Source organism: Procambarus clarkii, chromosome 58, assembly GCF_040958095.1.
Source record: "Procambarus clarkii isolate CNS0578487 chromosome 58, FALCON_Pclarkii_2.0, whole genome shotgun sequence".
In the NCBI taxonomy this organism is placed as follows: domain Eukaryota; kingdom Metazoa; phylum Arthropoda; class Malacostraca; order Decapoda; family Cambaridae; genus Procambarus; species Procambarus clarkii.
In genome coordinates, this window is record NC_091207.1 from 18,873,088 (window position 1) to 18,885,348 (window position 12,261).

Sequence of the window (12,261 nt, forward strand, 5' to 3'; positions counted from 1 at the left end):
AGCCCATTACTTGTCTATGGATTTAGCGCCCTCTGATTATTTCGCACATTTGATGGTGCTACATAGCCTTCCCGGCTTGGTGCCTTCTTTGATTATTACTTACTTGTTTATGGGGAATAAGTTCCAAGTCAAGGAACTACCCAACAACATAAGCTATACCACTTGCAGATTAAACCAAAGCTCCTTAAGGATTGCTTGAGGGTTAAGTATGTGTCTTTTACCGGAATTCATTACGCGGCTGCCCTATAGTTATTTTTGTATTTGGTATTCACAATCCTATTTTCTCGGCGCCAACTAGTGAAATCCGTGGAACAATTATGTTATGGTCTTTTCGCGCTCAAATCTCACACACAACTAACAAACCAGCATTACTATATATCTGGTGGGAGCAGATACACTTCCTCTCAGACTAATTAAATCTAAGTGGTTATTTCCTGGTTTGAGCTCAACTCGACATATGGCGTCATTCCACCACGATTTCACATTTCCTCGTTCAAATGAAAAAAAAAAATATAAGAGAAATATACTTGGTATGCTCGTTAAATAAAGCAGTGTTACAGAACTTGTGTGGTATGCTATTTGGCGGGCATGACTAAACGACCAGCATTAAACTACGCTCTGGAATATATGTATCCACGGTGTCTATAATAAAACAAAATTATCGTGTGTGGTCACGACTGAACACATCTGGTAAGTTGATTGTTGCCGCCGGAGGAGACTTGTTTTTGTACTCCTCATATTCATCCTGTGAGCGGTAGCGCAAAAAAGGATTACAAGGGCACGAAAGGTCTTAATCAGACTTCAGTAGAGATTTTCACATTAACAGTTATATATAACGAGTGGTCGCTCGCCCGATGATTGGGTAAGTTCAAGGACGCCATCTACAGCCTGAGATGGAGTCTTGTGGGAAATTGTGCACTTAACAATAAACGTGATGTTGTTTTATTTACAATGCACTTTCACAGGAAGTGTTGGATAAATTGGAAACAGAGATAAGAGTATGAGAAGGAAATGCAAGTTTAATGTGTTTACGATGCCCTCTCGATGATTTAGGCTGATATTGTAGTTATGAATTATTAGCTAGGCTGACATAAAATATAAATAACAAGGATTTATCTCTTAGAATGTTCGGTAATACGTTTATTGCTTGTGATATGTGTCTATGTATGTATTAACACGATATACTGAACGGGGTGAGAATAGCTTGAGCTACCTCATCCCTTTGTGTGTATTTTACCTCAATAAACTAATTTCAATTTCGTATTTGCCCTTTGGACCAGAAAGTGTGACCAATGACTTTGTGGTCGTGCCGCTAATATGCACCGTTAAAATTCAATAAATACTGTATTGAAATAATTATTAAAGGCTTGAGAGAACCTACTCGTCCCAGTAGGTTTTATGAGAGGTCACTCATAAAAAAGCTCATTTGAACAATTCACTAAATTTAGGAGTGAGGAGCAATGTATGGAGTTGTCGAAGTTTTGTTAAATGATGTAAAAAGTTTCTTTATTATACATGTACTTTTATAGTCAATGGTTGTCATGTCACCTTGGTAATTTAATACACATGGATGGGGTTAGGAAGGCTGTCAAGGTAAAAAATATTTGAGAAAGCTGGAAACCTAGTACATAGGCCTAGTCTGAATAATTTTTTTGTATCAAGTCAAATTTTATATATACAGAGGGTGCAGTGTTTTACGTGATAGTGGTTCATGACTACTTTACAAATTGAATTGATGCTTGCTTTAGAAGACTTTTAAGTGAATGTGGACAAAAAGTAGTGATAGTGGAGAGAGAGAAGGAAAGTTTACGTGAAATAAATATAAAGAAACGTAAAGTGCTAGAGCCTAGAAGTGATACCTGCTTGATGGGGTTCTGGGAGTTCTTCTACTCCCCAAAGCTTGACTTGTGAGAGTTTTGTCCACCAGACTGTTGCTTGGAGCGGCCCGCAGGACCACGTACCCACCACAGCCCTGTTGGTCCGGCACGTTTTTTTTTAGAAAACAGTCTAGTTTTCTCTTGAAGATGTCCACGGTTGTTCCGGCAATATTTCTGATAGTCGCTGGTAGGACGTTGAACAAACGCGGACCTCTGATGTTTATACAGTGAGTATATTTAAATAATACAAATTATTTAAACTGATGCACACCTGTTTAGTCCAGCCATTATTGTAATGATTTGTAAAAGTTGTTACGAATAACGTTTCTGAATCAAAATGTAAATTAAACAAATACAAATTGACCAGCTGAGAACGTAATGATGTAGAGTGCAAAAACCCGATAAGCAACAGGACTGAGAGCTTACGGAGACGGTTTATGTATGCAGACGACGCCATAATAATATGGCTGAAGATATGATGGCCAAACTACACCCGAAGATCCGCACCGCTCCTGTGCCAGGTAAGTCCACTACGGGCTCACCATAGCCCATGCTACTTGCCCCGCTTCTGTGCCAGGTAAGCTACGGGCTCATCATAGCCCGTGCTACTTGGAACTTGTTCGAGTAGCTGAATCTATAACAACAACAACAACCAGAAGATCATCACAATCGACTTGTTAATGGTCCACGACGGACCGAAACGTCGTCGTTTTTTCATCTTCTGGTTGTGTGGTTTCGGCATCATGGTTTGTGCATATTGAACAAATGAAGGAGGGCAGACTGATGAAGAAAGGAACTTTGAGGTTAGGGAGAAGACTGAGAAGATTCACGGAACAAATCCACAAGGGCCGTGACGAGGATTCGAACCTGCATCCGGGGGCATCCCAGACACTGCCTTAATCGACTGAGCTACGACAGGGTTAAAAGGTTAACTCTGTCGTAGCTCAGTCGATTAATGCAGTGTCTGGGATGCTCCCGGACGCAGGTTCGAATCCTCGTCACGGCCCTTGTGGATTTGTTCATTTGATGCATCACGTTATTGTGATCTCTGTGTGTGAAGATTCACGGACTGATGAGAGAACCTTGGAGGAAGCCATTACGACTATGTAGTACTTGGAAGGGGTCAGTATAAGGATTTGGGATGGGACGGGAGGAAAGAATGATGCCCAACCACTTGTGGACGGTCCGGGATTGAACGCCGACCTGCATGAAGCGAGAGAGTCGCTCTACCGTCCAGCCCAAGTGGTTGGATGCTCCTTCCTGGAGGGTAGACGTGGCGTGATGTCATGGCATAAAAAACTACATCATCCGTCATAATAACATTCCTACTCAGGTATGCACTGGATTTTTTTTCTCCCTGTGACCTTTACTCTCCCATGAAGTGCTGTAGATATATAGCTAGTTATTTATCGTGCCGATGACGAGGAGCCGGCCGACCAGGCCTCCACCCCCCCAGGAAGCAGCCCGTGACAGCTGACTAACTCCCAGGTACCTATTTTACTGCTAGGTAACAGGGGCATAGGGTGAAAGAAACTCTGCCCATTGTTTCTCGCCGGTGCCCGGGATCGAACCCTGGACCACAGGATCACAAGTCCAGCATGCTGTCCGCTCGGCCGACAGGCTCCCCGGATATTGCCATCTCGCAGGATGATGAGTATGTCATTCAGGGAGAGATAATAATGAGATTGTAACTTCGTTGAATTGTCTGAATGTCTATTCCAAACTGTCTATGTACCTGGTCATAAAAGTATTTGTGTACGTCTGGTAACATATACTACATGTGTAAAGGAAGAATTGTATATGTGTATCACTCAGAATGTTCGGTAATATGATTATTGTTTGTGATATGTGTATGGAGAGATTCGTGCCATTTTCCTCCCAATAACTACCCGGTGTTCAGCGAATCTATAGGAAGAGTTTGTACCTTAAAAACAAAATATAACTGGCATATACCACATATGTACTTACTAATCAGCCAAATAGTGACTACAAGCAATAAGTCATATATGTACTGTCTTGTGCGAGAGCGGGTTGCAACTACCATATCTTACTCTCCCATCGTGTCTTCTCTGGTCTTCTAGTCACTAGTGGATTAAATCTGTACACTTAATAATACTGTAGGCCCTCAGAAAATATAAGAAAAGATATCAAGCTTTTGTGCTTCAGAAAAAAATACTTTGTCAGGGACGTGCGGGTTGGTTCCCGTTGACAGGAATGAGACGTGTCGCGATCATGTCTGCTCATGTTCGTCAGCCGTATTTTCCCCCTTTATTATGTCAATTATTTCTGGGGTTAGTCGATGTGTTTATGCGCGTCTCGTGACCGTCTTGTGGTTCGCGGCTATCCAGACTCCCAGTTTCCATGTCTGTTAAATGCTAACTGCTTAATTATATTTTTAATCTCTCTCTCTCTCTCTCTCTCTCTCTCTCTCTCTCTCTCTCTCTCTCTCTCTCTCTCTCTCTCTCTCTCTCTCTCTCTCTCTCTCTCTCTCTCTCTCTCATATATCTACCATTGAATCCATGTAAGGATTCTGTTCCCACCATTTCACTCCTCGTGTCGGGTTTTGTCCATCTTGTCTTGTCCAATATACCACCACCTGTATTAACACACTACCACCACGTCTACGCACACAACTGCCAGTTCAACCCACCATATGAACATTGTATTGTATACTGTTCCATGTTGACTGCCTCTCCACCCTCGTCTCTGCGTTGAGAAACGCTGAATTCTGTCAATATTATCAGTGTTGGAACATTTGGTACTGTGGTGGACCTGCACCGGGGATTTACTATTTAATGCAACAAGTGATTGTTGCTTGTAAAAGCACTTTGGTTGAGGGCTCAAATACTCACTTTATACTGAAGCAGTTGTCTGTATAGGATATACAAAAACGTATACTATGGGCTCACCATAGCCCGTGGTATTTGGAAATTTTGTTCCGAGTAGCTGAATCTAAAACTAAAACGTACATAAGGCTGATTAGCAGTGCAATTTATTATTGCAAAAGCCATTCAATCACACTACTATTGAGCCCTCAATAACCCCACTAGGCTACATGTAGCCTAACAGATCTCTAACCCTGTCCACGGATGACAAGAAAATGTATACATGTTGCTTAGCATTGCAAATGATTGGCCCATATTTGTGGTAGAGTGAAAAACCTTACTAGCACCCACACTACCAAACAGGTGGTGGTGGTGGAGTGAGGCAGGTTGCGAGCAGGAGAGGTGAAAGTAGCAACAGTCACAACCCCGACAACAGACTACAGGAAGATACACGAGAGGCTACAGCATTTATTTTGCAGTCGTAGAGACGGCAAATACAACAGAAAGGTATGACATGTAGAAAGGTATAGCCTGGTGAGGCAATATCCAGGCAGAGTTAGCATTAGCTGGGCAAACATTCCCGAAGGTGCATTTCTTGGAAGGCTTATGATGGTGGTGGTGGCGCTGGCAGTGACCGTGGTGGTGCTGGTGCTGGCGGTGAAGGTCATGTAGTGGCGACTCAAAGGAGGCGCTAATAGTACTGGTGGTGTGCCTAATTAACAAGCAGGTGAAGAGTCACAATAACGTGGCTGAAAAATGTTGACCAGACCACACACTAGAAAGTGAAAGAGACGAAGACGTTTCGGTTCGTCCTGGACCATTCTCAAATCGATTGTGACTTGATAATGATCCAGGACGGACCGAAACGTCGTTGTCTCTTCACTTTCTACCTAATTAACAAGATTTTCTCATACATTCCTTCGGGAGACTTCACCATTAATTTGCTTGATAATGTAAGGGTAGTACTTGTTTGGCATACTTCCACTGCCTCTACGTCAAGTGCAAATAATTGGCAACATAACCTAACCAACGCTTAAATATGCAGAATATGCTAATATATAATAATATTAATTTATATTTGAGAAAATTCCTATTTTGAATGAACATTGATAACTACGTCTTTGGGGGTCGGCCGCTGGATGGAATGAACATAGCCTAAGGAAAGGTTGGCGTCAGGGACGTTCTACTGTTTAAGAGACTGACGTACACTTCCAGACGTAGAATACGTTAATGGCTACGAACCTGAAATCGGCGATTAGCGGATGATAGCTTTTCCGTGCCGGTTTAATTGGGTAATTGTACCTGATTTATACTGTGCCAGTTAATTGGGTCATTTGATCAGATTTAAAAAAACAAAAAACCTCAAGTCTAATTTCAGGTTGCTGCTTGGTTATATTAGCTTTTTTAAAAGTGGTGGAGTATTATTTATGAGTCCCCGTAATTTTATACGAAAATTTCGGAATCCTAAGAGATCTAGGGAAAAGGGGAAGAGTGATGGGGGGGGACAAAAAAGGGAAAGGGGGAAATAGGAACAGGGGGGAGAATGAGTAGAGGGGAAGAGGTAAGGGGCAGTGAGCCCATGTTAAACCCTATATGTTGTTGTTTAAGATTCGCTACTTGGAACAAAAAGTTCCAAGGCTTGGTTAATTAGGCTTGGAACAAAAAGTTCCAAGTAGCACGGGCTATGGCGAGCCCGTAGTTGCGTGCTTAAACCCTATAGCAGCTCCTATGGGTTGGGGAGTGTAAGGGGGAAGATGATGTCCTCCTAGACTTGACAGGTCTAGGTCTCTTGAGACCTCTTCTTCCACTCCACACCCTTCACTCAGGAGAGCCGGAGGGGTGTGGCGCCCCCTCACTCCCCCACACCTCACACGGCATCAGGGGACTCCACATGGCATGATGATCAAAAGGCATAAACCGCGTAATTTAGAGCTAGTTAAGGCCCGACTTCCCTCCGGCTGATCGATAGGTCGGTCGACCTTACCGCTGGACGTGTGTGGGGCATTATCACGAAAATGGGGAAGGTGAGGGGGGACGATTATGTTCTTGTTACACATTGTTATCTTCATCGAAGTGGCGCCCTAAGGCAGTAATGAAGGAATGGGCCGTTTTCTTCGAGTTGTAATAGCACATCGCATTTTGACGTATATTTTACCTAAGGCCAACGGTCGTACTAGACAATGGTAGCGAGTCACGATGTTGACAATGTCCAGTTTTCTGTTCGCGGGTCCTCTGGTTAGGGTATCTTCTCTATCTTGAGGTTATCTTGAGATGATTTCGGGGCTTAGTGTCCCCGCGGCCCGGTCCTCGACCAGGCCGCCTTTTTGTTATACACCCTCAGAAAGCAGCCCGTAGCAGCTGTCTAACTCCCAGGTACCTATTTTCTGCTAGGTAACAGGGGCATCAGTGTGAAAGAAACACTTTGCCCATTTGTCTCCGCCTCCACCGGGGATCGAACCCGGAACCTCAGGACTACGAATCCGAAGCGCTGTCCACTCAGCTGTCAGGCGCCCTAAGTGAGTGACCACGATTGAGGAAGATGTACAGATTTCGTACGTGATTGCGTAAATGCTTCATGAATCAAGGACCAAAACCCTGATAATATGCCAATAGTACATACATTATTCAGTTTTATATATTAGATGAATAATTAGATGAATACAAATCATTAGATGTAAGTGAGCACAATATCCAAGTGTGGTGTTGGCTTGTCGTTGAATCAACTTTATCCGCGTTCAATTCAAGTTCAAGTATGTTTATTGAGACAAGAAAATACATCTCAAAGGGATAGAGTAGCTTAGGCTATTTCAAACCGCTTCAATTCAACGTTGATTTGGCGTTGGATTGACGTCGTTCTTGGATTGTGTGCCCAGTGGGGATTTACCATGGACTATACCAATGCGCTATTCTTTTGTTTTTGTTTTGTTTATTGTGGGAAAACTCGAGCGAAAACTGCCGAGTTTGGTCCAAACGGATTCGAAATCTTTTTAATTTTCCGGTTAATTTTTGTTTTGTTTATGGAGATCTTTCGCCATAGTTATTATCCGTGACCGCACTGCGGAGGTCTTTGAGTGATCGAGCTTATAAAGGCAGGTGACGCCATATGTGTGTTATTAGAACATAAGAACAAAGGTAACTGCAGAAGGCCTATTGGCCCATACGAGGCAGCTCCTATCTGTAATCACCCAATCCTAATCCGATCACGTTTGTTAATTCCTGTTTTTTTCTATTGACTTTTGGCTTTCTTAGTACATAGTTAAATGTTCTAACCTTCCTAATAAACGTGACTGTTTTAGCCTCAGTGATTTTTGTGATTTCATTGGACAAGTGAAATGAATCTGGACAAATAGAGGGCTTACGCGTAAGCCACCCACACGGCTATAGATGTGTAGCGCCAAGCACATCATTGCCATAAATAGACCGTGGCTTATTATCAATATAAGGGGAAACTAATCATAGGGGAGGGGGGAATATTACCCCCTCGGCCGGGGCCCCTATCTTATATCTATGGGGGAATAATGCGACGACTCACTGTCGTCATATGCTGTTGTTGGGGGCCCTCACCCTGGCCACTGTAGCCAGGCAGCGCGGCCATTGTCACCCCAAGTGGGGCTGGCCTCGCTGACAGGTGAGGCTGGACACGCTGACAGGTGAGGCTGGACACGCTGACAGGTGAGGCTGGACACGCTGACAGGTGAGGCTGGACACGCTGACAGGTGAGGCTGGACACGTTAACACCCTGGCACCCGAAGCGAGACGGAACCTTTGTACCTTTCCCTTGCCACCGTACTGCGTTTTATTTCATATAAGGACATGTGGGTAAGAATGGTGCAGAATAGTGTAGCGAGGAATAGTGTCAGTGTGCAGACTGTACCCTTGAAGGTCAACAAGAAACATGTTTTTTTTACACGGATAGAGTATGCTGTTTTAATTTGGTTGTGATGGGGTTGTGTTGGAGGAGTGGTTGTGGGTGGGGTGGAGAGCATTGTCGGGGGTGGTGGTGGTGTTGGAGAATGGTGAGATTCAGTGGGTATAATAGTGAATGAGTGGGTGGGTGTTGCTGGGCTGGTGTTGTTGAGAGAAACACCAGCCAAGTTGTGTGTAGACCTCATTGGCGAGGACGTCATCTCTAATAGAGTCTACAGCACTTGGAGTTTCTCAGCGCATCTCTTTGTCAGTATTCATAGCCTGGGCGGGTGAGTTGGGGGTGCATGATAACGTGATGGAGATTATAGGTTTTCACAGCCTACTTTCAAAACTTCATTACATATAGATTTGTGTTTATAGATTTATATGTGTAGATTTGTGTTTATAGATTTGAATTTATTTATTGATCTGATTTATTATATGATAATAAGTGCTATATTACAGTGGAGTAATTTAAGAAACAGAGCTTTAACCACATCTGCAGGCGAATTATTTTTTATATAATATTGCGATAATCTCATTATCTATGGGACCTTCGTGGCTCCTAAGCTGGGTGAATTTCTTATAGTTCAAGAAATATTAATCGAAAGAATGTCCACAAAACGATATTTTGATTTTTACTTTTTAATGTCGATCGCAATCTCATGGATAGCCTAGTCATAGGCTTCGATCTTCACCCGCACATTGGAGTGGAGTTTAAGAAAGCTTGTAAATTGTAGGATAATAAAGAAAAGGAGCAGCTAAGATGTGTTTCCACCCCTGCGGCGTTAAATTTAAAATTTGCCCCGAGGGGAAAGTTTATTGGGCAGCGCCACTCATCCTGTGAGTGAACACACCGCCATAGTGACAGTATTGGGCAGCGCCACTCATCCTGTGAGTGGACACACCGCCATAGTGACAGTATTGGGCAGCGCCACTCATCCTGTGAGTGAACACACCGCCATAGTGACAGTATTGGGCAGCGCCACTCATCCTGTGAGTGAACACACCGCCATAGTGACAGTATTGGGCAGCGCCACTCATCCTGTGAGTGAACACACCGCCATAGTGACAGTATTGGGCAGCGTCACTCATCCTGTGAGTGAACACACCGCCATAGTGACAGTATTGGGCAGCGCCACTCATCCTGTGAGTGAACACACCGCCATAGTGACAGTATTGGGCAGCGTCACTCATCCTGTGAGTGAACACACCGCCATAGTGACAGTATTGGGCAGCGCCACTCATCCTGTGAGTGAACACACCGCCATAGCAGCATGTACAAGAATGTTATGGGAATGGAAAACATAGGGAACAGTGTGAATGCTGAGCCTGGCTGGATGGTTGATTTATGGATGGAGTAGCATGTTACTATGTAGAAACGGTTCGGCATGTTTCCATTCACCTGCTGCCTCTGTTCACTTAGTATTAAAATAGGTACTTGGGACTTGGCCAACTGTTTCCTTGACTTTCCCAGGGTGCAACCCCACAAGATTTGTCCAATTCTCTCTCTCTCTCTCTCTCTCTCTCTCTCTCTCTCTCTCTCTCTCTCTCTCTCTCTCTCTCTCTCTCTCTCTCTCTCTCTCTCTCTCTCTCTCTCTCTCTCTCTATATATATATATATATATATATATATATATATATATATATATATATATATATATATATATTGTGGTGTGTACCTCCCCCTGGTGAGGAGTAACTGTGATCATTGATAATATTGTGGAGTGACAGTAGGGTGTGGTTTAGTGTGTGTGTGGAGGGGGGGTGAAGTGGGGGGTGTTTGTTGTGGTTACCATGCCAGTGTTGTTGTTATAACTGGCCCTGGCTCCTGTGGGTGGCACTCTCCACCCCTCCCACCCTGGGCCACCATATATATATATATATATATATATATATATATATATATATATATATATATATATATATATAAATATATATATATATATAAATATATATATATATAAATATATATATATATAAATATATATATATATATATATATATATATATATATATATAAATATATATATATATAAATATATATATATATATATATATATATATATATATATATATATATATATATATATACATATACATATATATATATATATATATATATATATATATATATATATAATATATATATAATATATCTTTCTATGTGTCAGAAAGGCCTTCATGTGCAAGCCATAGATCACCAGGAATTTTAAATGACTCGACGAGGATTCGAATCTATGACGTCCAGGATCACCCCTAAACGTACACAGTACCGTGACCACCACACCATTGATCGTCTATATACTGCTAAGCGAACAGAAGCATTAGGCGAAATGAAACGTGCCCAACTATATCTGCCCGAGATTCGAACCCAGGATTCCCGATAGTGAGTCGAGAACGAACCCAACTATACTCCCAAGACCCGGAAGGGGGCACATCTTTTTGTTTAGTCTTGCTCCCTGTCCATACATCTCAACTCCACCATATCCCTGTCCTGTCTTGCTCCCTCTGTCACACGGTTCTCTATTATTCACTTTAGGTTACATTAGGATAGGTTGCGTTACGTTACGATAGGTTTGTTTACATAGCAGCGATGACGGAGAGGGTCTTAAACCAGTCTTAGATCTTTCACAGATCTTAGCTCCTTCTTACCCGTTATTACGTGTGGGTGTCGGCTCAGCTGCCGGTATGATCCACTCTGCACCGCACGAGGTGTCGTGGTGCCCCCGGGGGCGTCTAGCAGGAGGAAATGCTTGTGGTTTCTCAATGTATACAACCAGCCCACGAGGCGTGGAGGGGCATTGTGTATCGTGGCAGATAACGGAGGCACGTTATCACTCGTCACGACCCCATGGTGTAAAGTCATTCATCATATATCAGTCCCCCATGTCCCAGTGGTCAAACACACGCGATATCTTTCAGTCCCCTTGTCCCAGTGGTCAAACACACGCGATATCTTTCAGTCCCCGTGTCCCAGTGGTCAAACACACGCGATATCTTTCAGTCCCCTTGTCCCAGTGGTCAAACACACGCGATATCTTTCAGTCCCCTTGTCCCAGTGGTCAAACACACGCGATATCTTTCAGTCCCCTTGTCCCAGTGGTCAAACACACGTTATCATTCAGTCCCCTTGTCCCAGTGGTCAAACACACGCGATATCTTTCAGTCCCCTTGTCCCAGTGGTCAAACACACGTTATCATTCAGTCCCCTTGTCCCAGTGGTCAAACACACACGATATCTTTCAGTCCCCTTGTCCCAGTGGTCAAACACACGCGATATCTTTCAGTCCCCTTGTCCCAGTGGTCAAACACACACGATATCTTTCAGTCCCCTTGTCCCAGTGGTCAAACACACGTTATCATTCAGTCCCCTTGTCCCAGTGGTCAAACACACGCGTTATCATTCAGTCCCCTTATCCCAGTGGTTAAACACGTCGTGTTATCATTCAGTCCCCTTGTCCCAGTGATCAAACACGCGTTATCATTCAGTCCCCTTGTCCCAGTGGTCAAACACACGTTATCATTCAGTCCCCTTGTCCCAGTGGTCAAACACACGCGTTATCATTCAGTCCTCTTGTCCCAGTGGTCAAACACACGTTATCATTCAGTCCTCTTGTCCCAGTGGTCAAACACACGTTATCATTCAGTCCT

The 12,261-nt window shown here is 43.4% G+C and overlaps 2 protein-coding genes across 5 annotated transcripts in view; one reads left to right on the forward strand and one right to left on the reverse strand.

The window, feature by feature from the left end:
• Ing5 (inhibitor of growth protein 5) overlaps positions 1-1,960 on the reverse strand; it is a 29,307-nt gene extending 27,347 nt beyond the window's left edge. Inside the window, exon 1 of one of the 2 annotated variants that reach the window (XM_069306636.1) lies at positions 104-1,960. Coding sequence is in view for 1 of the 2 variants with exons in the window: in XM_045758133.2 (XP_045614089.1) it covers positions 222-231 (10 nt within the window). In the remaining variant the exon portion in view is untranslated. The remainder of the gene's footprint in view (positions 1-103) is intronic. The other variant, XM_045758133.2, reaches the window with a different exon arrangement.
• LOC123767938 (calpain-5) overlaps positions 1-12,261 on the forward strand; it is a 94,681-nt gene that overhangs the window by 6,146 nt on the left and 76,274 nt on the right. The window lies entirely within an intron of this gene.